This window comes from Eurytemora carolleeae, unplaced genomic scaffold (genome assembly GCF_000591075.1).
Source record: "Eurytemora carolleeae unplaced genomic scaffold, Eaff_2.0 scaffold1099, whole genome shotgun sequence".
Taxonomy (NCBI): Eukaryota; Metazoa; Arthropoda; class Copepoda; order Calanoida; family Temoridae; genus Eurytemora; species Eurytemora carolleeae.
In genome coordinates, this window is record NW_019397053.1 from 64,498 (window position 1) to 89,416 (window position 24,919).

General features: G+C 30.6%; 2 protein-coding genes across 2 annotated transcripts; one reads left to right on the forward strand and one right to left on the reverse strand.

Annotated features, from left to right (window-relative positions):
• Window positions 1-7: 7 nt before the first annotated feature.
• On the forward strand, window positions 8-1,955 carry LOC111711446 (uncharacterized). Its single transcript, XM_023485814.1, has 2 exons — window positions 8-126; window positions 339-1,955. The coding sequence occupies exon 2, from the start codon at window positions 466-468 to the stop codon at window positions 1,900-1,902; it is 1,437 nt and encodes a 478-aa protein (XP_023341582.1). The 5' UTR covers window positions 8-126; window positions 339-465; the 3' UTR covers window positions 1,903-1,955.
• A 1,960-nt stretch (window positions 1,956-3,915) lies between these two features.
• On the reverse strand, window positions 3,916-24,067 carry LOC111711448 (gamma-glutamyl hydrolase A). Its single transcript, XM_023485817.1, has 17 exons — window positions 24,063-24,067; window positions 18,505-18,566; window positions 17,807-17,875; window positions 17,464-17,589; window positions 16,685-16,863; window positions 15,506-15,617; window positions 14,671-14,680; window positions 13,726-13,806; window positions 13,129-13,198; window positions 11,692-11,816; window positions 9,405-9,477; window positions 8,868-8,900; window positions 7,111-7,166; window positions 6,039-6,117; window positions 5,868-5,959; window positions 5,508-5,588; window positions 3,916-4,049 (listed from the first exon to the last, which is right to left on the reverse strand). The coding sequence occupies exons 2-17, from the start codon at window positions 18,545-18,547 to the stop codon at window positions 3,953-3,955; spliced, it is 1,326 nt and encodes a 441-aa protein (XP_023341585.1). The 5' UTR covers window positions 18,548-18,566; window positions 24,063-24,067; the 3' UTR covers window positions 3,916-3,952.
• Window positions 24,068-24,919: the final 852 nt, after the last annotated feature.

The following is a 24,919-nucleotide window of genomic DNA, read 5'->3' on the forward strand; positions in this document are numbered from 1 at the left end:
TTTAACATTCACCAAATATACCAGAACAAAACCCTTCAACATAAAACATTTATGTTTTCTAGTAAATTGTTTCAGAGAGCGGAGGCTTGAGTTGGCTTCTAGGAGACGAGGACGTAACCTGCCAAGGAATTGATGGCACCTTAATTAAAGTTTCATGATAAGATATCTTAAACTTAACTTCATACTTTTCAGTTCTGGTTTAACAATTGTCAAATATGATTTCTAAGTTTGATATATCTTCGATTTAATTTAAGTTTTAAAAGTCCTTCCTTTTAGATTTCAAGATACTCCCCTAAATATTTTTAAATTCCTCTTAGTTTATTCATCAATGTTAAAAGATGTGATGGTCCAGATGAGGGAGAGACTGAAAAAAACACAGAAACTTGTGAAGATATTGCGGTTTATTGTGATACAACCAATATTCAAGAATACCAGACAACCATATTCCTCAGTGAAAGCTACCCGATGTTAGAAATTAACAATTTTAACGCTGACCCACCAAGGAAACAAAATAAGGCCCAATATGATTATCCCAACAGACCAACACTGTGCTACAACTGCAAAGAGTCCAATGCTGTACGCCACCAACGAATGGTAACTAGAAGCGAAAGTGAAAAAGATCAGAGAATGAGGTTTAATAAATTAAAAAGAAAGATGAGCTATTCTAAAAAGGCTTATTCAATGGATACCCCAGTTGAGCTAAGCTGTCATGCCTCTCCTTTAAGCTATAGTGGAAGATTTCTCAAACAATCTTTTGTAAACAATACAACATTAAATCAAAACAGTTCAAAGAAAAGTCCCCAAGAAAGCAACCCTATGAAAAAAATAATAACTGGCAAATCACTTAGCACTGAATCATCTAGAAGGCAATATATGACGAATCCTAAAAACAAGCACAACAAAAACCATAGAAATGAAACTTCCAATTGTGAATCCATATCAACAAATGATAGATCATTAACCCCCGTAAAAAACCAGAAACTGGATCCGAAAGAAGATCTTGTTCTGTCAACATGCAACATAAATGTTTTGCTTGCATCTAAGTGCCGTAGTCTTGACTCACATAACTTTACTTCTCTTGATGATAACAGTGTTATAAGCTATCAGAAAATACCAGAAGAGTCACAAGAAGGTGTGGATACCATTTGTTTCTATCAAAATCAACAAATATCTAAAATAAGGGCACGTCCTGCTAGCTTCAGGGAAGAAGGAGATGGACAAAGCGTGTCACCGGAATGTTGGTTTAGAGCTAATCAGATAGCCCCTCAACCTAACCAGGCCCAAGATAAACAAATTGGACAGGAAAAAGAGAGCAAGTTAAGTTCGCATCGAAGAGCCATTTGGAGCGTAAGGTCTAAAAAGGTTAAGAGAAAAAATGAACTAAAACCCTGCCAGATATTAGATAATTCAGAAAAACCTAGTGCGTCTTGCAATACTGAAAATATAAAACATAACCTATCAAGTAGAACATCATTAACCTACAATCATAGAGAAACCTTCTCTTTATCGTTTGAGAATGAAAAATCTGAAGCAAAATGTGTTCATGGTGAATTAAACTCAAGTGCTGAGACAAATGTACAGGAAAAATTACTTGATGAAGTCATCACAACGGATTCTGTTTTGGAAAAAGCCAATTGGGGCACATCAGTAAGTGAAGAGCACGGATGTGAAAACACCTTAGACCCTCTTGATCTAAGTAGTATATCAATAGATGACAAACTGCTAAACTGTAAAAGTCTAGATGAGCAAGATTTGAGTTGCATTAGTAATAATACCACCAACTACTCTGGTGCTGCTGTGTATTGCTATTCTGCTACTTATGAAATTGATGATGATGATGATTCCGCCAAAGATGTCGATGAGGAGGCTCAAAATAATTTCAGTGAGGATAGCAACTTGTAATTTATAGATCATTAAATTGTATTTGCCACGAAAATAAAACTTGTGTTGAATAATCTTGCAATTAGTTGTATTTATAGGAAACACTGTTCTTTTACAAATCATTTATAACTCTCGTACATTTACTAATTCTGTTTTAACTTAAACCGTTTTAAACGGAAAACAGTTCGTACATTATTGGTCAAACTTTTTGACTGAGTTTTGCCACAAACTCCAATTTTATAATCCCAATATTTTGTAACTTTATGGTGTATCCTTTTGACATTTCAATCTTTTACTATTTGATCTTTGATCTAACAGAATTCACAGTTTGAACGATCAAAGTATATTACAATAGATTGAAAAGATATACGGATTAAACAATCACTTTTTTTGGCAAGAACTCAGTTCTTTTGACATTTTTTTTAGTTCGATTTAATCAAGAAGTGTATTTTTTAAACTTAAAACGCAACCAAAACATGCAATTTATTCCAAATTTGTTCTGATTATTCCAAATATGGTATTCTGGTAAGCAATTGTTTTCTTCTTTAAATATTGTAGATGAAAATATTAAAGTTTGAGGAAAGTAATCAATTAATTTGTGAGAAAATAATTGAAATAAAGATGTATTCAGTGAAAATGAACCTATTATAATGGAATCAATTATGACACCAAAATGTATTTTTTTCATTTCTTTTTGTGTACATGAGTCTTATGGGAATACACCCCAGATATCCAATAATTAATTCTGAAAAATCAATACACTTCCCAGGACCCAAAGAATTATATTTTTAATAACAAACATATACAGAGTTACCCAAAAAAGAAGGCTTCTTCCGACGCGTGACCCTGAGACGATTATATAGAATTATTTCCTCTTTTGTCTGACACTCCCTGCAACTAACAAAATACTGTAAAGACTTTTTAGTTATTAAAGTCACATCCTTATTAAAGTTATTAAAGTCTCATTCTTCTTATAAACACCAGTATCAGTTTTATTTAAGCTTAATCCAAGCTCAACCTAGAAATTTGTTCGCTTGATGCGAAATTAATAGCAATACATCGTTGCAAGCAAGAAAAAAACCTTCAAGATAAAGGTCGGATTATCCGTAATCTTGAAATGTTGGAACTTTTAAATTTAAGGATCACTGCTTAATCCTTAAATCAGAGTTAATTGAGCCACTATGATATATCCAAGACGAATTAAATTAATCCGCAAAAGGTATAGATCATTATTTGATCCCGAGATTCAAAACAGTACACACAAGTTTTGACTTCGTTGAATACTTAGTCTACCAGTTAGAAATTTAGTTAGACACAGTTAAATCTTATTAGAATATACTCTTTTAAGATTACAATGCAATGATTTTTACTCAAAGATGGTTTTAAAGATGATCGAAAATCAATAGAGGTATAATTAAATGGCAAATTTCTTAGTAGCCTTCCCCCCACATTTTCCTAAATGATTGTTGTATATTAGGATTTTAACCCTATCAAGATTTGGTCATTTTTCGTATGGGGGGGGATTTAGGTCTAGAAAGGTTAGGGGTTTAAAAACATATATTTTATATCTGTTGCTTAAGTAGTATGAAAGTTATGGACTTTTTATTTGACCGTTTGACCGTCCTTGCAAAATAAAATATGGCAAAAGTGTGTTCAATCATTAAGCTGAAAAATTAACAAAATTAGCGCTACAGTGTAAATTATGGAGAAAAACATTTATTCCTGTTTCGAGTATTTTTGATAATGAAGACAACATTTCAATTTTTTTCAGGGATATTCGAAAATCCAGCGCCAGCCGCGAAAACAAGTTGTAAGTTAAATATTATTTTTAAAAAATCAAAAAAAATTATGAAATATCAGTTATATCCAAATGCGTCGAAAAATTACCTATGAATATAGGTTGCAATTTCTGAATGATTTGTTTGGAATTAAATTTATTTTTTATGAGCCGAGTCGTGTGTTGCAACTTTCTGAATTTGTATGGACGCTATACGTTCTTTGATATAATTTGAGACATGAATTTTAAATTAAAACTTAGCATTTAAATAAATATTTATTTTTCAACTTCCGTCTAGAAGAGATAAATTTGTTCAAAGGTCATGTGAACTTGTTGATTTTCCGAGTAGAGAGGCTGATAGTTGTAGATCAGAGCATATTCTTCATCCAAACTACAATACAACAATAATTAAATGGACTATAAACTTTTAGGGAGAAAAACAAGAATGACTCAATCATATTATGCAGACTAATGTTTTAAGGGTAAAAAAGCCAAGACAAAAAACCCAATCTACCCTTTACCTTTTCAAACAATGTATCATGTGTCGCCGATTTAGATATAGAAGCCAGAGATGAATACTCTTATCTTATTCATAAGTAAAGTATTTTTTTTTCTGTTTACTGAGGAATGTAGTGCATGGCTATTCAAAAGATAAAAAGCCTTAATTTAAAGCAGGGTTGACCAAATCCGATAAGTCCTAACGCAGAGACCTCGACATTGCGATATTAATTTCATTATGATCGGGTAATAATGGTAATAATTAAGCCTCTGAGAGAAAAAAGGTTGATTTTTTTTAACACCCTTTTATTGTGTACAAAAGTTTATTTTCCTTTTTGATTATAATGACCAAGAACAAATAAGTCTAGAGATCGGCATCGCGTTTAACAAACAACGTTTTTGAGAATGAACGGAAGTTTTCGTGAACAATGGTGTCGTTCATAGAGAAAAAACGATGAACGAATGACTTGGATCGTTTAAAGAAATGAAAAAAACTATCGTTTTTTAAAAACGGACAAAAAATTACCTTGATCGTTCAAGAACCATTTCGTTAAATTTTTTTACTAAACAAACGAATATTTCGAAAGATTTTGAAAAAACGAACGAACAATTTTTTCTATCAAACCTTTTCAAATCAATTTTTTACTGCATCGAACAATTTCAGTGAGAAAACGAATGAAATAGATGAAAACTGAATGATAATTTGAGAACGAACGAAATCAAAGCAAAATTTATAATTTTAATTTTGACAACAGGAAAATAAAGCAGAAAAGCAACAGTGATTTGGAATGACACGTATGAACAAAAATACGAATTTTAAATAACTTTTTAATAAAACTAATTTAATTCAAAAGAATTGAATAATTCAGGGGAATTAGAGAATTTATAGAGAAAACTTTATTGTAATTAATGGATGCACTATAAATTAACTCGGAGTTTGCTTTGAGAACATACAGGGTAGACCAACAAACATTGGAATTAAGTGATTTCCTTCAACGCGGCAACATTTTAGAATCTGATTTTAAGTGAGCCGCAAGGTATAGCTATAGTTACATGTCCGATGTGATGCTGCAGAAATTCACCAATCTTTAAATGGAAATTATGTAAATGTTTCTTTGTTTTTCTTTTAAAACGGTACAGAAGTCAGGATATTGTGAGATCAGTAGATCTTATGCATATCTACTGATTAGTATGATTCCTTTTCGATATTCCGTGATGGTGAAATCCTGTAGGGATAACTTTAATTGAGGTATCATCGAGAACAAGCAATCAAGATGAACAAAACTCACACGAAAATTCTGATCTTAACATTTTTAAAATATAATAATTTTTTAATCTGACATAGCATCACCTGGTTTCAAAAGAATGGAAGCTACGCCGTGCCATATTTACCAGATAACGAGCAAAGTAACTTCCAACATTTACAGCAGCTCTGGATATGGTAATAATAGTAATAATAATAATAATAATAATGATAATAATAATAATCATAATAAAAAAAATGATAATAATAATAATAATAGAAACAACAATTATAATAACAATAATTAAATCAATGATAGTAATTGTTAACTAGGTTTATTGAATTTTGTTAACCCTATTCCTGCTGGGGGGGGGATTTTTTTATAGATCTTTAGAAAGAGAAAATGAAAACGTGTAAATTTAAATTTTACATAAAATTTACTTGAATTAGAATATGTCGTAAACTTACTCATTATGAGGAATATTTCGTTCCTTCTCGCTCCACTCAAAAATGTTCTTTTCTGGATGAAATTGTACTCCGACAAACGGATAATTTCGAGCCTAGAATACATTTTACATTTAACATCTTACTGTACTCCTACAAATGGATAAAAATAAATATCTCTAATTATTATTTTACCTCTATGGTTGAAATATACTCTAAATCATAGATATCTCTATTTACAGATAAAGCATTCCAAAAGCGCTCCATTCCGAATCTAAAAAAATACCAATTATTCTTTTATCTCCTATGGTCAGCAACACACTTTTGCAGACTTTTATTTGAAGAATTGCATTTATCATTTGCCAGAATGAAACTAAATATGAAGAATTTAAAATCTAAAATTAAATATACAACACCAAACCATAAGTTAACGCCTTCTATCTTCAAACACTAATGTTCCGATAACACTTTATTACTGTATACAATGTGCACATAAAAAATAAAGGAGAGGGAATGCTTCCAAACATAAAATGAAGGATAAGGTTTATCCATAAAGAAATAATACTTAACTTTTTTATCCAGACAATATTTCTTAGTCAAACAAATCTGAATTAAAGTGTAATTCATAGTGACCTTCAGGCAAAGAAGGCAATGCCCGATTTTTAACGCTACCCTTTAAAACTTGGACTGACTGATTATCGAGGAGATAAAATGTTAATAACGGTTAAACCGTTCTGAACCCCGGTTAATAGTTTGAGCTAAACACAGTGGTTCAATTACTCGTGTCCTTCTAAAAAAAATTTATGTTAAAATCGGTTTTCATTCGAAAGTAAATTTTGCTTTTCTCTAGCTTTTAAAAAGAAACTATTGATATTTCTTAAATATATAATAGTTTGCAAACTTTTAAAACGCTTCAGTAGATCAATAAAAGATATATGCTTGAAATCATTTCGGTCATAGGTTTAAAGGTTACTTTTGTAAAACGGGATGCCCCTTGTTTAGCTTTGATATATTTATAAAAGACGACATTATTTTCTGTCTGTCTAACCATACAAAGCAGGTAGTTTCGATTTCAACTCAACAACCCCACACCTATTACAGGTGTGGGGATGTTTTTTCCAAGATAAATTTACCAATATAAAAGGTAAAAGTTTGAAAACCTTAACTGGAAGGTCAAATGAAATTAAGCTAACATTCTCTTTCAGGACAGTTAAAATCCAATGTTCTTCATAGAAGCATCAAATAGAAGGGAACAATTTAAACTTACTTAGTAAAGTTGGTTGGAGTGAGGCAGAAGTGATGAAAGTTGATTGTGACAGGTTTCTATATTCATTTTCATTTTGAAATCATTTAAACAAATATTTTACACAGCTTTTGAACCGTTTCAGTGACTCACGCTCCTTGTTTTAGTTAAACTTTTATGTTTTTATTAGATAACTAAAAATTTCGTGGATTTATCTTTTTAATTTGATTGATTTCCAAAAATTTCAAAGATTAACATTTTTGCCTTGCACAATTTTTTAAAACATTTAAAACATGAGTTGCACAAAAAATTAGGGACCGATCAGTTGAACCGTTTTAACGGTTTTTGAATATGAATAAACTCTTTAACAATTAAACAGACACAAGTCAAATATATATAAATACATTTAACATCTGCATATATATAAGGTTCTTAACCCTATCTCTGCTGGGGTATTTGAAAACCAGGATATGCTGGGGGGGGGGTAATTTGACCCCCCCCCCCTCTAAATCCCATGTTTGATGTCCAAATATGACAAATGATACATCATTGGAAAGCTCTTGTGCTCTACTTTTAGAATCTGCAAAAAAATTTGCAAATTTGCAAAAATAGAATTTTTAATCGCAAAATCCAGTTATATGGTAAAAATGTTTGCAAAAAATTTTTTTCCAAAAAATGAAAAATTATACATTTTTGAAAAAGCCCTTGACCTTGCCATTTCAAATATGCAAAAATTTTTGCAAAATTTTAAATAAACTGATTTTTAATCAAGAAAAGCTAAAAATGTGCAAATTTCCTTTGACAGGTTGTTTGCAAAAAATTTGCAATTTTTTTTTCGCAAAACTTGTGCAATTTGTTTCCTTATGTCAAAGGCTTTCCAAAAAGCTATGTAAAAAAACTACAGGGGGGGTCAAATTGACCCCCCCCCCAGCAGGAATAGGGTTAAAAACAGAAAAATGTCAGCTTTCTGACAGTTCCCAGTAAAATCTTTTATTTTTATTTTTATCACGTACAGGGAATTTATTTTTATATCTCCTTAAGCTTTGTTTAACAATAACGGTTTCCACAGTTGGGAAAATATTGCAAAAAGTTAAAAAAGTTTCATATTTATTATTTGTAAAATCATTTTGTAAAAACTTTATTCTCTATTTTAAATGCAATTTCCATTGTTTTCCTCTGCACTGAAAGGCCCAAGTGCATAGTTTGCATTTGGCGCATATAGATTTATTCATGAGAAAAGCGACAAAATTAAAAAGCTCAAAGTTTGAGTTAATAAATATTTAAGTTTATTAAAAATTTTAATGTTTCATTACCCTTGAAAAAACATTATTTTTACTTTAGGCATTCCTTTTCTTGCAAAAAACCATCCTTGGGATAAATGTAGATTCAAAAAGAAGCAAAATAGAATTTAATAAATTTGTTAAAAAATGTTATATTTTACATATTTCCTTCCACGCTGGTCCAAAGTAGCGTTTTTATATTCTTCGAATTTGTAAATCACAAAGCTGCAACGCAAAGAAACTGAGTCTTTTTGTCCCAAACACAAATTTTCGAATCCATTCTGATGACGTAAAACTTTGATAATTGAAACTTAGATTAATTAAAATAACATAATTCACAGTTTGAAATATCTAATTATATAAGGATATAAGGATTAGAAATCCCACTTCGTGGCTAACAGACCTAACAGAACAGGGACTACAGTCGGATTCAAACCTTTTAGTTCCGGGTTGAAAAGTTTTGCAGAAATATATTTGAATATTTGTATTAATGAAACCTTCCTTGATTAGATCTCGTAGGATGTGTTTTGGGATCTAAACATACATTTTGCTACAAAATATTTTTGAAAAACATGTCAATAAATATAAAAATTACTAATTATCAAATTTGTCATACAAATACATTTTTGCAAAAGAGCTAAAGCTAACCTAGATTTTAGAAAAAAAATCAACCCTTTCATAGCTTAGAAACGCCTGCCTTGCTGCAGACATTTTTATAAAACGCTTTGAATGTTATCACTGCCGAAAATATTATAGAAAAATCAGTAAAGGAATTGCAACAAACTCTGATTTTCTAATCCCTATATCTTTGAAATCCGATGTCGTCGACTTTTACTTTTTCAAATTACGAATTCTTTAAGATAAAATAGTACGTCTAAGGTTGAAATATCAAAGTTTCACGCCATCAAAATAAAAAAATATAGGGATTTAAATATTATTATTTATCAAAAAAATATTTTATCAACTTTGGCTGAAACCCCTTGTACAAGTTTTGGAAAAAAACTAAACGTTTTCATATATTTTGGAAAAACATCTTACCCTGCCATATATTCTACTCTGTCTCCACTCTCCACGAAGTTTAAGTGGTAAAGCCTGGTCTTCAGAATCGCAACTGCGATGATAATTTTAAAGGAATAAAAATCTTTAGAACAAAATGGAAGAGATTTTTTGTCTCAGGAAGACGACATTCATATGAAGGAATATAAAAAACTTAAAGGAATTGAGTCCTTGCCACAAATTCTGTTTTTCTAATCCCTATATCTTTTGAACCCAATGTCGTAAACCTTTGATATTTCAAACTTATATTATTTGATCTAACAGAAGTCATAGTTTAAAATGTCAAATGTCTACAACATTGGACTGCAAAGATATAGGAATTAGAAAATCAGAGTTTGTGACAAAGACTCAATTCCTTTGTCTCTAGCTTCACAGATTTGTTTCTTTTATGATTAGGAGTGTTTAGGATTCGGATTCTTATGAACAAAAACACGAGGATCCAAGGAGTAAAATATCAATCAAAACCTGATAAAAAAGTGATCAACCTTAGGACATGAAAACCGATGTCAAACATATAAAGTTCAGAATTATTTACCAGACATCTTCGCCATAGACACATATAGTCGGTTAAAATGTTTCCTGGTAAGTGAAAGATTATTAAAACCTTACCATACTCTTCATGGTTCTTCAAGTTTCAGCATAAAATTAAGCAAAAATTTGAATTCCAAGATATTATTAAATAATTTGGTCCGGATCCGTTTTTTGTGCGGTCCGCACCAAAATAAGCACTAATGATAAGAAACAAAAGAATTATTACTATTGAAATACAATGCATATTTTAAGGATGCATCTTTTATCACATTATCTACAGTTGCAGTTTTAAGTAAATCATTATTATGTGTATACACAGTTCTTAACTAGCTATAATAATTTCTTTTCAAATATTCATAAAATCAACTTTGGATGATTGGTTTCATTGTTAAAGAGATCAAGTACTTGAACTATGTATTCAATAGAAAAACCAATGATAATAATAATTATGATAATAATAATAATGATAATAATTATTATAATAATAATTATAATAATAAAAATAATAATAATAATGATAATAATAGTATTCATCAAAAAGGTTTAGATTATATTTTGTCCCGAGCAAGGTGCAAAATATAATTTAAAAATGCGAGATACAGAGAAAATTTAAGTCCAAAGCCATAGATAAAGGAAACGAAGAGGTAAAGTTCACCTCAGATGTACACAACCGACCTTCCTATTAACTAATCAATAGAGCGGTCAGTTGTGTACATCACGCTATATTTACGTAACTAAGACTGTACACTTGTATATGGTGTGATCGTCATTCTAGGGGGGATTTTATTGAATTGATAGTTTTTATCTTTTCCCTGTTTATATAAAGAAAAATTTTTCAAGAAAAGTGTGTATTAGATACTCAGCAGGATATTCAATTAGTCAATACATCTGATATGAAATAAAAATGAAATGTATTCTAGGTAATAGAAAATTGCGGAACAAGGCATTGGCTTCTCCCCCCCCCCCCGGCATTGAATTTTCCCTCTAACTTGGTCTTTTCCACGGACTAAAATCACCTTTTTTAAAATGGTTTGAGCAAATACAATTTTAGGGATATAAGGTGGAGTCTACAAAACTTAAAAGGTCTAGCCATGCACAGTGTTTTGATTTTTTGGAAAAAAAATCACATTTTTACAAGAAGAATTGTTTGTGCTTTTTTCACGATGCAATATTTGGTCATACTTTATTAACAAAAACAAACAACTGAACTGGAATGTACTTCAGTATACAATCCTGTGTTTACAATCCATATTAAGTGTCTATCTAATTATCTACACAAATATTCAATTAACTACATTTTACCACCCCAAAGAATTACGATTACTCTATATACAAATTTACAGTGTTAGATACGTAAACATATTGTGATGTACACAACCGCGCGACCACTCTATTAATTAATTAATATAGGGAGGTCGGTTGTGTACATCACCTCTCCGTTTCCTCTCTCTTTGTCCAAAACTCAATGATAATAATAGTGTAATAGGTAATTTTATTTATTGATGAAATGGTTATTTCTAGATTTAAAAATCGTTTTAACAAAGCACAAACAAAATACAAGTTGATATCAATATTATTTTCATTTAAACTAAAAAAAGTATAAAGTATCTATGCAATAGTTTTATAAATAATTCTTTTTGTAACAAAAAGGAAATTTTTAAAAACTTCATTTCAATTTAATTTTATGCATTGGCACATCGATTCATCCTAAAGCTTTTGTTATAAAAAAAATACTTACTCGGTAAGTCTTGACTGGTCATCAGACATTGACATGACGGTCAACAGTTCGAATCCGTTACATGTTCCCCAGATCGGAAAATAGTCTCCATTGTCATTTGCCTGAATATCATTAAAATTATAACATGCCCGTTAGAAACTGCGCATACAGATTAGATAGGTTATCACTTCTCTAGGGGAGGGGAAACTGCGTATACAGATTAGATAGGTTATCACTTCTCTAGGGGAGGGGAAACTGCGTATATAGATTAGGTAGGTTATCACTTCTCTAGGGGAGGGGAAACTGCGTATACAGATTAGATAGGTTATCACTTCTCTAGGGGAGGGGAAACTGCGTATACAGATTAGAAAGGTTATCACTTCTCTAGGGGAGGAAGGCCAGTAACCAAAGAAGTGACACTCTTCCTCTAAAGTATAAGCCGCAACTAAAAAAAAATTTTCTGTCTTTTTCTTCAATCATGATAATATCTAAACCACGAATATTATAATTAACAATTTGTAAATGAAATGAAAAAGTCATGTTTTAACAAGGATTTCTTCAAACTAGAAAAACAAGCAAATGTCCAAATATATTGTTTGCCAGAAAGAGAATTAACGACTGTCATGTCAATTTTGCTCAAAAATGAGTGGTGGTCATTTAAATTCATAAAAAATCCTTTAAAATGAAAATATACAACATATACAGGAATACCCACAAAGGATGATACTATGAAGACGACTTAAAACTCTTAAAATAATACGATTTCAGGATTAAATTAAGTTTTCTTTCTTAGATATAGTGTTTGTGTAACTCAGTATGGCCCTTTTATTATTGGGCAAAGAAAGAGAGAAGTTTAAAGTTAAAGGGAATCATTGCAAATATCACGATATACTAAAGGTCCTGCTTAAAAGTCTATTGAGTCTTAACTCAAGAACCCAGTTTTACACCATAAATGTAGATTTTTGTATGTCTAATTTCATACCTTTTTATGTGTTTTATAATATTTACTCATAGAAAGAAAATGTGAGATTTTTTTAAATGACTGTAAATATTTAAACACCATTATTTTGGTTCGCAGTGTTATAAAGCTTAGGACAAAATATTATCATAGATAAAAACCCTCAATCCAGTCTGTAAACTCNNNNCTGTCTACTGTCTACTGTCTACTGTCTACTGTCTACTGTCTACTGTCTACTGTCCACTGCCTACCGGCCACTGTCTACTGTCTACTGTCTACTACGTATCTACTGTCTACTGTATACTATCCGCTGTCGGCTCAGTTTCATTTGCCATAATACTTTTGCCATTATTACACTTGCCATAATACATTTGCCATAAGTAACACTTGCCATAAGTTACACTTTCAAAAGTATGGCAAAAGTAATTATGGCAAAAGTATTATGGCAAATGAAACTGAGCACTGCTGTCTACGGTCTACTGACTACTGTCAATAGTTACCTTTTTGTAATAAGATTTAGATTTCCCAATAATGACAGGAACCACCCTTGCTCCCCCACTCTCAATCCATCTAAAGTAAAGAGCGTTCCATTAACATGGGAAATATAAGACGACCTTCTAATTATCTTTAATCCTATCAACGTCTTTGCAAGCGCTCACGTAAAAATATATGAAAATTTACCAATTCCTTATAAAAAACTAAAGCTTTTTAGTTCTAAGGCTGCAACGAATTGTATGTGATTAATTTGCCATTTTAATCATTTCAAAATTGTAGCGTATTCATCAATCTAAACTGGCGCATTTTTAAGAATATTAATTTTCGAAAATTAAGAATATTAATTTTCGAAAATTAAAAAAAATGGGCCCGTTAGTTCCACTGGTATGCCGTTTATTGAATACAAACAAACGAACACCGAAGCAAAGTCTATATATATATATATATATATATACTCAGGATCTTCATAAGACGTGAAACATTATGTTTAATAAAAAAGAATTATACTAAACATAATGTTTCACGTCTCATGACGATCCTTAGTACTCAGTAGTCAAAATTCTTTGAACAATAGATATATATTATGAATCATATGTACTTACTTGACGTAGCTTGCAGCAATGTAAGCTGTCATATTTAATCCTTTAGGAAGTTTGTCTCGAAGGTCGTTGTCCAACTCCTGACTGTTTAGACAACAAATAACATTACCAAACGTTAACAGTTAAGTTGTCGTCGAATTGAAAAAAACGTTAACATTTTGATGAAAGGTTTCAATTATTAATCCTTACGTAATAGTGTATGGGAAGAACGAACGAATTCAAAACGAGAGAAGCCATAAGGTCGCAGAGTTGTACTAGTAATATCCTGAAATTTGACTTGTCAATAAAGTCTAATCTTTTTGTGCACTTTGTGCCCTGTAGCCATGAGAGTAAATTGAAAGGGCGTTTTAGATTTTAGAACCAGTTGAAGCTTTATTCGTCAACTTAATTTTAACAATTACTTTTCAGATTGCACACTTTCATTTACAAAATATTGTTTTCCTTTTTTGTATTTTTTAAACTTCATACCGTTATAACCTGAAAACTCCGGATTATGAAGATGACTTTTAGAATCAATGTATAACTTTAAAATGTCTAATGGACATGAAACACGGGAATTGTACAGTTGAAACATACCCATTTCGCCAAATTAATAATTTTATAAGCGTCTAGTGAAACTATTTTCTTTGTAATAACATCAAATAATTCTAAAATGTCGTCTTCCTATTACATTGTTTTCTGGATATCACTGTACTTTACGGAGATATATAAAATCTCGTTAGATTCTAATTTTTTAAATAAAATCAAATTTAAAGTTACATAGGGCATACATTAAGTGTTTTTTACACCCAATTAAAGTAATATAACTATCAAGGGTTAAAGACGATTTTTAATTGTTTCTTAAATATAATATTTCCTAAAATTTTGGAAAATAATAAAGTCTATTATATAAGTTAAAGATAGACAAAAATTATGGAATTAGAAGTGTATAATTGTTATTGTCCATTCCTGAGTACACCTGTAATAGATAAATTGTGTTAAATATAGTTATAGTTATAGTTATATTTAGGTATAAACATCGTTTCAAAAACAAATCATTTGGATTTTTATTTACTAACAATTATAAACATATTTTTATTTCATAGAAAACACGAATAGTTAAGTATCTAAGTATTCGTTTAAAGCTTTAGAAAACGTAAAACGAATTGACAAAACTTTAGTTTCAGAGCGAAAACAATCGTTTTTTTTACAAGATTTATTTCAGTCAAATTAGGTAAATATTTATGCTTACGCAAAGCGTAGGAATGTTTTCTTACAATATGTTATATCTTTGGTTGCAGTAGCATATGATCTATAGCAATCATAGAAAGTTTCAAAGAAAATTATCGTTTTTCTGAAAAGAGTGAAATTTGTCCATTCCTGGATTTTACACATAAGACAAATAACACCAGTAATAATGGAAAATATCAATAATCATGTTGATTTTTTTAATGAGAATAACGATAGTGATGATAATATTAAAAAGTACAATATTGGTTAAAATAAAAAAAATAATTAATTGAAATAATTATATTAATGATATTAGAAATGGTAATGACTATAATGTTAATAGGAATTATAACAATGATGANTTTTTTTTTTTTTTTTTTTATCATACAGTCCCATTCTAAATAACCCGGAATAATATTCATAATATGATAAAATTAGTTTGCGACATTCATTATAGGTAACCTGTCTGTCTCTCAAAATAACTAAAAAAAATGTTTCATTCTGAACAAAGTCATACGGTAAATATTCCGGGTTCTTTATAGAAAAGGACTGTATAAATGTTATGTTTATATACCTATGATAGGTCTGTTGTTTAGAAATGAATCTAAGGGTTGGTTTGTCATAATTCCGTCCTCATCAGGGTAATCAACATCCTTCATAGTAATCTCATCTTCTATTTCAAAGTCCTGAAAAGTTCAGAATGCTACAGTAAGTTTAAAGACAGTTTGAAGATCGTCTTTTATGTTTGAAATATATTGCGGCATTTATTTGTCAAATAATTTTAGAAGCAACGTTCTCTCATGTTAAGACAATTTTAGTTTTATTTCAAAAATTGAAATCTGAATAAAATTTTTTACACAATTCGATAATATTTAAAGGTAAAGAAAAGGCAAAACACATTTTAAAAGTGCTCTGACTAAGAAAATTTTGAGATCAATATTTCATGGATGATACTTATAAAAGTAAATTGTCGTATGCATGCCGAAAAGTATGAAAAAGATTAAAACGATCTTGAAGCGGTCTCTCAACTGTTATATTTTTTAGGACACCCAATATTTTAGAATTGGGTTAAAATCATAATTACTAGAACTTATGATACAAAATGCCACAATAAACATAGAAAATGGCTTGTCTTGTCACAATAAACATAGAAAATGGCTTGTCTTGTCACAATAAACATAGAAAATGGATTGTCTTGTCACAATGAACATTGAAAATGGCTTGTCTTGTCACAATAAACATAGAAAATGGCTTGTCTTGTCACAATAAAATTAGAAAATGGCTTGTCTTGTCCCAATAAACATAGAAATTGGGTTGTCTTGCCACAATAAACATAGAAAATCGCTTGTCTTGTCACAATAAACATAGAAAATGGCTTTTCTTGTCACAATGAACATTGAAAATGGCTTGTCTTGTCACAATAAACATATAAAATGGCTTGTCTTGTCACAATAAACATAGAAAATGGCTTGTCTTGTCACAATGAACATTGAAAATGGCTTGTCTTGTCACAATAAAAATAGAAAATGGCTTGTCTTGTCACAATAAACATAGAAAATGGCTTGTCTTGTCACAATAAACATAGAAAATGGCTTGTCTTGTCACAATAAAAATAGAAAATGGCTTGTCTTGTCACAATAAACATAGAAATTGGCTTGTCTTGCCACAATAAACATAGAAAAGGCTTGTCTTGTCACAATAAAAATAGAAAATGGCTTGTCTTGTCACAATAAAGTTAAACCCCGTCACTAACCTCTGTTTGCTTTTTAGGATAAACTTCTCCAGAAAGATCAATTTCTTCATCATTACTTCCATCTAAATTTCTCAGAGTTTCCAGATTTTCAAACATTTGCGAGTTCTTCAATTTTATATTTTTAACATCGTAAAACTCATTCGGCTCTAGGCTTTCATACACTTCACTACCAACGATATCTAAAAAATGTCTAATCAGTTTCACTGTAATCAAATAACATAATACTACTTAATTATATTGGATATGCATAATACAGGTGGGTATCGTTTTGAGGATCCGTTTTTAAACATTGAAATTTTTCAAAGGTGCTTGAATCTGAGTTGGTTTTCAATTAGCAAAATATGATTTTCTCTAAGTTTGCTATAAATGCAAATTTTTTCCCTGACCAAAGATTTTTATTTCCATTGTATGAAAACGACTAAACCCATCGTTTTGGCCATACATACACAGGGTCACCCACAGAAGGTGAGATGAGACGACTGCAAAAAAACCAAGATTCGATTCCCTGTAACTGTAAACTTTTTTTTTCGTCATAATTCATTAACTTTAAACCAATTAACTGACTATTTTTAAGGCAGACTTGGGATCGTCAAATGATAAGAGTTTTAGCCGTTCTTTGGGGATCATTCTGTATCATTATTTAGAGTACAAATATTAAATTATGTAAAAAAGCTTATCCAAAATACAACTTTAAAATCTTAGATTCTTGTCAAGCTTTTTACAAGTCCAAAAACCACGAATGTTTAAAATCTGTACTTCAAATGTACTTTAGTACTCACCAAATATGGTTTCTCCATTAAAGGCTGCAGGCATACTAAGCGCTAGGATAGCCGCTGTTAAGCAAAGACCCAACATTGTTAGGATTAGGCAAAAATTTAACCTCGCTCCTTCTTCTAGTTGGGTTCCTTAATGAACAGTTTTTAGTGTTGTTCCACGTTACCCCTCGCCTCGTCTAAAATGATGTACAGAAAATCTATCAGAAAATCTGACCCCTGACTACCCTGACTACCCTGACTACCCTGACTACCCTGACTACCCTGACTACCCTGACTACCCTGACTACCCTGACTACCCTGACTACCCTGACTACCCAGACTATTTTAAATTATTTCAAATTGTTACCTTGAATAATTTGAGTACGGTAGAGGTCAGTATGTACACAAACAACCTTTACTGGCTGTAGTCCTGGGTCTAAAAAAATTCTGACTTGGGGGGGGGGTTGGAGCTGCCCTTACCCGTTTTACCTCTGGCCCAAAAATTATGTTACAAAATGGTGTTTGATGATTGCGCTTCCACACCTGTTTAGTGGCAAAATAAATGGCAAAAAAATGTTATGCTAATTAAATATTAATACAGCAATAGTTACAAGGACGTACGTCATGGTATCTATTAGAAAATAAACTATTCATTAGATTTCTTTTGAGAGTAGCAAATTTCATGCCTTTAAGAAACGAAAGTAAAAATGCATTATTTTACAGTTGATAAAGCATAAATGAGATATTTTTGTCTAGGTACAAATTGATTTGTAAAATTTACTGAAGCATATATCTTTCAGAGAGAAGGAAGAAAATATTAAAAGAATTTATTACTTTTCTAGTTAGAAAAAAAGATATCTTCCTCATTGGTTTTCAGATAAAGTATATCAGGTAAATTGAAATCCAACTGTCATATTCTTAAGAGCGTATAAGCTTATGTCTCATTATTTAAGCATTCGTAATTATGCAAGACTCAAAATTGAAAAGGTCGTTAGTCCCTTTAAAGTTCGTAAAATAAAACTCAACTTGACAGTTGACAAATAACGTGGACAGTCCCTTATTAACCTTTCAGCTGAGAATACGGCACTGCACTATTAGGTTGTCTCATGATGAATGTAGGGCGATGACTTAGAAATATTCAAATTAGACAAGTTAATAATAATCGAGGGGATAACAAATGGACCGATTATAAATTAATTTCTGATTTTATAATGCAGACATTAATTCACTCAAATTAAATACAAAAAAAATTCAATATAATTTGATAAAGAATTAGAAATATTCTTATAATTGATCTTAATTCCTCCTACATTGATTTAAAATCTTGTTTGATCTAACTATACAACGTATCTAGAGACTTGTGATATTCAGTCACGAGATAGGGGAGATGGGGAGAGAGGGATATTCCAGTCAGGGAGGGGTGGGGGGTGGGGTTATCTACGTCCATTAAGTGTAGTGGTGTATAAATAAAGTGGGTTTGTAAATTTGTAAAAGATATTAAAAGTTTAATATAAGTAAACATACATAATACAGTTTTGAAATCTTTTTAACGATCCAAAGCGATTAACAACACTTTATACAGGTTACACATAAAGGATGAAACTTCAGAGACGACTCTGCGGAATTTGCTAATTCTTAATGATTTCAAGAATCTTAGACGACCTTAGCTCCGAGCCAAACCAAATATAGATGGAACCGCAGTTCTCAGTCTAAAAACTTCTTTCTAGTTATACTGTTATTTTTATTTACATTAAAATTTTAAGTGATACCAATATTTTTCAACTCTTGACTTAGACGTTACAGTACGTGTTTATATGAGTACCAATTGGGAGGTTGGACATAGTTTTCCAGAGCTCTTTCAGCCCCGTTTTTATTTGGCGAAATTCGTTTTTCTCTTCTTTTCTAGTTCTGAAAAACTATATCCAACCTCAACCCGTATATGTCAAACTGCTGTACTCTCTGTATAAATAATTTATGTATCATGTGTTCGTAATTTTGTTGCTAGCTAAAGCTCTTTATCTAGTCTAGATTTGCAAGAAAAAATTAAGAATTTTATTTTTCGCGTAGTATCTCAAATCCTCAAAACGAAGCGAAAAATTTATTCTGTCTGTTTCCTTATACTCATGATTCACATGAAACCATTAGCTTCTTTATTTCTTTGCCAAATTATTAAGAAAGTCATTTAAACACCGCTTTCAAGACTTAATTGAAACTTGGGATCATCATGTTTGAAAAGTTTCATCGTTTCATGCCGTGGGTTACCCAATATACTATAATACAAAAGAATTAAATGAAAAATTAATAAATATCTATTTATTTCGATGCTTATAAACTGTTTGTATTTATCCAATCTAGATATCTTGCAACGTTTGTATAAACTCCAGGATAATCTAAACAAAAAACATAAAAAATTTTGTTCGTTGATTTCAAAATTAAAAGATGTCTAAATTCCAAAAAACATGGGATGTATTGTTCCTAAAAATTGGATTTAAAGGGACTGTAAAGGAAAAATGAAAGGGGCTACAGGCTGAAAGCTAATCACTTTAGCTCTCGATCGCGACCCATGAAAGTTATATCTGATGTTCTTATCTCGAGAAATTGATATACAACTGTGTCAAATTTATACGAAAATTAATATATATACAATTTTCTGTAAAAGTAGAGGGTTTAAATAGATCAAATTCAGCAAATAAGCAACCAATTTGAAAACGATGATATTCCAGAGAAAGCTAATTGTAAATTTGGTTTACTCCAATTATAATTTTGTATTTTTTATTTCTATTTTTGATAGATTTAATTCATTAAATTATTTATACGTCCGTATTACTTTACCAGAAATTCCACCAATGACAGTGCAGTAAAGTGGTCATGTGATAAAGGCGGAGACACGTGACCAGTATACTTCTCTCCCATTGGTGATAGTTCTGGTCACGTGATTTAAGTTTAAAGATTTTCTAAGTTTTTCATATATGAACTTTCGTATAATTTTAATACAGTTTTATATCAATTTCTCGAGACAGGAACATCAGATAAAACTTTCATGGGTCGCGATCAAGAGCTAAGGTGATTAGCTTTCAGCCTATACCCCCTTTCATTTTTCCTTTACAGTCCCTTTAAAATTCTATTTTTTGCCAAATTACAGCGACTAACAATATCAAATTTATAAATCAACATTGAATAAACAGGTAAAGTTATATCAAAACAGCTTTTGCGATATTTATAGTTTATTCTATACATTAGTCGCTAGTTCTTATTGTTTATTCTTTGCAACTTGATGGTATAGAGCTTAGATATTCAAAACACTTAGAATTCTCCTAGATCCAAAAGTATAAGTTCGAAACATCAAAACTTTACGCACCATTCGGTTGCAAAGATACATGGAGTTCGTGGGGGAGTGTTTAGTTATCCCACCCCTGCAAAATACCCTTAGTTTTTACTGCACTAACCATAAATGCCAATTTAAGATAAAAACCTCTTTATCTCGAAAAATAGTTTAAAATCTTAAATTGAGATTTCTTTTAAAAAAATCTGCTGAATAAAATATGAAAGGAAATTATCAGGAATAAACTTTTTTTTGATTAGAACAACAAGAATAACTTTCATATTGTTGATCACATGTAACGTTATAGGATTTCCACAGAAAAAAATGCTTGTCTAATTTCGCCATTCATATCTTATCTTTTTTTGTGAATTATATTAATCATTTCTATTTTTTCATCTCCGCCCTATTCTATTGAAGATTATTTTTTATGAAACTATAGTCACAGACAGCACAGTGTACTTTATCTGTACATGTGCTATATGTGCCAAAAAGTTTTGATTGGTTTCCGAATTAGGATATTTCCAAAAAAAAATTTTTAATTGAAATAAAAATAAGATTAAAATCAACCCCTTATTTTGACTTTTGCATAGTTTCAAAGCTTATTTGATCTAGAAATAGCCATTGAAGTAAGACAAGTACACAAACGTTACATAAAATGGTCTATAACTCGAAGGTTCTCGTCTTTTTAGATTATATTTTGTCAAAATTAAATCTAAAAAGACTTGAACCTTTTCGATGAAGAAAAATTTCTGTCCAAAAACTTAAACACTGCAAACCAAAAGGACAGTATTATAAATAGTTATAAATAACTTAAGAATTTACAGAAATTTTAATGAAAAAAATAACCTTTATCTGCACACGCTATACCCCAGGAAACTATTCCACACAAAGACCAGGTTCCTCAAAATGTTAAGAATATTTCATGAAAAAAAAAAAAAAATTCATGGAGAGTGTATTTAATATCATAGATAAGACGATTAAACATATATTATACATTTCAAAGATAAAACATGTTTAACAATACATTTCAAAGGGACTGCATCATTTCAAAGATACTACATCATTTCATAAATACTCATCATTTCATAAATACTACATTTCATAAATACTACATTTCATAGATATTGCTTTTAAAAGATACTCCACTTAAAAGATGCTACATTTCATAGATAAGACATTTTATAGAAAATTAATTTCATGGACATTTCATAAATTCTACATTTCATAGATACTAGATTTCTTCGATACTACATTGCATAGATTACACATTTAATTGACAAAAGATTTCATGTCTACTACATTTACTTTTTAAGATTATTTGTTTGTTTAGAAACCTTTCCCAAGCATACCTGTTGTTGGATTTCTACAGTTCAGCGGACCCCCGCTATCACCTTGGCAGGAGTCTTTCCCAGGAGAACCAGCACATAGCATTGTATTTAGAATGAACCTTAAAAGAGGAATTTCGTAAATTTTTTTTGATGCATCCTAAAAACCTTATATTTGAGGAGTGACGACGATAACTGGTTTGAATTGTCGTTCCGATCTTACCAAACCAAATTTCTAAGAATCTGTAAACAAAATGTCTTAATAATTTGATCTACTTATTAAGACTTTTTAGTTTTACACTTCTAGTTTGTTTGCTTAATATCAGAAATAAGAGAGTATCCAAATCAAGATGGGATTCATTTAATAGCCTTACAAACAAGTATTTAGAACTAGATTAATAATTTAGGTTTTCATAATTAACTTAGATCAAAAGGAAATAGAAGATCAAAATTAAATTTCAAAAGTGTAAATATGGACGTTAAAATTTCTTGATTGGAAACTGTGAAAGTGGAATATATGAAACAGGAGGTGTTAGATGGCAGTCATGAAACAGGAGGTGTTAGATGGCAGTCATGAAACAGGAGGTGTTAGATGGCAGTCATGAAATAGTCTTACCAAATATGGCGTGAAATGGCTGGAAGAGTTTATGGCCTATCCACCCTTATTTAAATTTTCTGGTATTGTTCAATTCAATCAGAGTTTACTTACGTATATTTTGAGTATTCAGAACCAAATAGAGATTGCAAAGGCGCAAGATCTATCTTTCAATAAATCCATTTCTTTTAATCCAATTAGAGTTCCCATGTAAATTAGGGGCAAAAAGGAATCATAATGCTTTACTTCTATTGAAACAAGGCTGTTTATCTAGTTGGGCTTAACATATTTGATTATTATTCTTCATTATTTAGTCTATGATTAACATATTTGATTATTATTCTTCATTATTTAGTCTATGATTAACATATTTGATTATTATTCTTCATTTTTTAGTCTATGATTAACACTTACTTGCGTTTACGTCTGTAATTAGAGGCACATGTCTTTTAGCAAAAGAGGTGAATTTTATATTTCCATAATTAATGTTATGTACTACAGGGTGTCCCAATAAACATGGAAATTGAGATACGACTTGAAAGTCGTCTTTGATTTCTGATATTTAATGCATGACAAAGAAAGTAAAAAAAAACTAGGCTGTACGTCTGACGAGCTGTTTATAAAGTGGTCTACCTATCTTGTTACTTAAAAATTGACAAAGATATTACATATTAAGACAATTTTGATTTATTAAATAAATTGAAACTTGTACGAATTTCGCAATATCTTCTTCAATTTTAAAGATACAGAAATGGTAGACCACATTTTGAAAATCTCAAGACCAGGCGCTTTCGATATTAGATGTTTAAGCTGGAATACTGCAATAATTGTGTTCATGAAAAAATGCTGCATTTAACGAAGACGATATAAAAGTCGTCACTAAATTCCCATGTTTATTGGGACACCCTGTATCATACAGTAAGATTTTGAATAAAAAAGATTGGAATAGATGCCACCTTTGTTATACCTTTTACTAGCTGGTCTAGAGACAAGCTCAGTGCTTACCCCTATACTATTTGAGCCGTACTTACCGCAACTAAACTGTAAAATACTAATAATTTCATAAAAATCTACACAATAATTAGTTCAGATCCCATTTGGTTGGTTTCCTCCCGTTGATCGTTTTCTTAATTTGTTTCATGACGACTAAAGAACTTTTCCACTGCATTTTTTGTTTTCATTGATGATTATTAACGATCGTTACTGATCGTCAAAAATCTGTAACAACCAATCTTTGTTAACGAAACAAAGAATTAGAAAACAAACTACAGGTTCGTTTTCAGTTTAAAAAACGATCCTTTTCAAAAAACGACACTTCTTTTTTTCAAAACCATATTTTGCTAAAAATGGGTTCCTGTTGATTCCATACATCAACCTCAACCTCTTGTAGAATACTACTTGCTGGACCATTGAAATATAAAGAGCCAAATCCTAAAATTTTATTTTATTATAATTGGTCCCTTTTATTGGAATTCTTTATAAATATTTTACAAAGTCCAAAACAGCTGATATTGGACAGCTAGTACCATTTTCATATGGAAGCTCTGATTGGTTTAATCTGAAGGAATACCATCAATGATAACGCTTGACGTCTGATATAAATGGAGGAAAAAGGTAGCCAAGTAAGCCCTGTAATTTGGGATTAAAATTTTTTTTTTGGCGCAGACCTTTTAGTAACAAATTGTGTCGTACCATAATGGAATCTTCTGTTCTTTTTCAAATGCTTTCTGTACATTAACGGACCTTTGCTAGCTCTACCTCAAAATTTTAAATATGAAGTTCTTACGGTTGAATATTATTTTTTTACCTTTATCATAGTATTTTAATAGTAAACAAAATATTTTCTTTAAATAATAATTGATATGTTTGCTAGAAAAAATAATTCCAACTGAAGTTATTTTTCAGGGCTCATCTTTTGTAGGAAACCCATCCCTTATTATTTTTGAAATATATTATTTATGTTAATTTTTTTATTTACCTACGACCCAGGCTTTCTGTCCCTGAAAATCAGCATCTGATTCAGGTAGGCATATTGGAGAAACAGATTTTGTTCTATTAAAATATTGAAAATTTTCAATAGGTTTTCAACATTGTTGATGACTTGATAAAGGAATTGAGTTTTTGCCACAAACTTAAATTTTCTAATCCTTATATTTTGGCAACCTAATGGTGGAAACCCTTGATATTTCAAACTTAGGCTATTTGATCTAGCAGAATCCATAGTTTGAAATATCTAAC

What these genes read in the sequence shown, in the direction of transcription:
- LOC111711446 (XM_023485814.1), top strand. Translation starts at nt 466, where the DNA reads ATGTTAGAAATTAACAATTTTAACGCTGACCCACCAAGGAAACAAAAT.
- LOC111711448 (XM_023485817.1), bottom strand. Translation starts at nt 18,547, where the DNA reads ATGAGACAACCTAATAGTGCAGTGCCGTATTCTCAGCTGAAAG. An exon ending in CCGTACTCAAATTATTCAAG is followed by an intron (nt 17,590 to 17,806) that starts GTAACAATTTGA and finishes CTGTTCATTAAG; the next exon opens with GAACCCAACTAGAAGAAGGA. An exon ending in TAATGGAGAAACCATATTTG is followed by an intron (nt 16,864 to 17,463) that starts GTGAGTACTAAA and finishes GACATTTTTTAG; the next exon opens with ATATCGTTGGTAGTGAAGTG.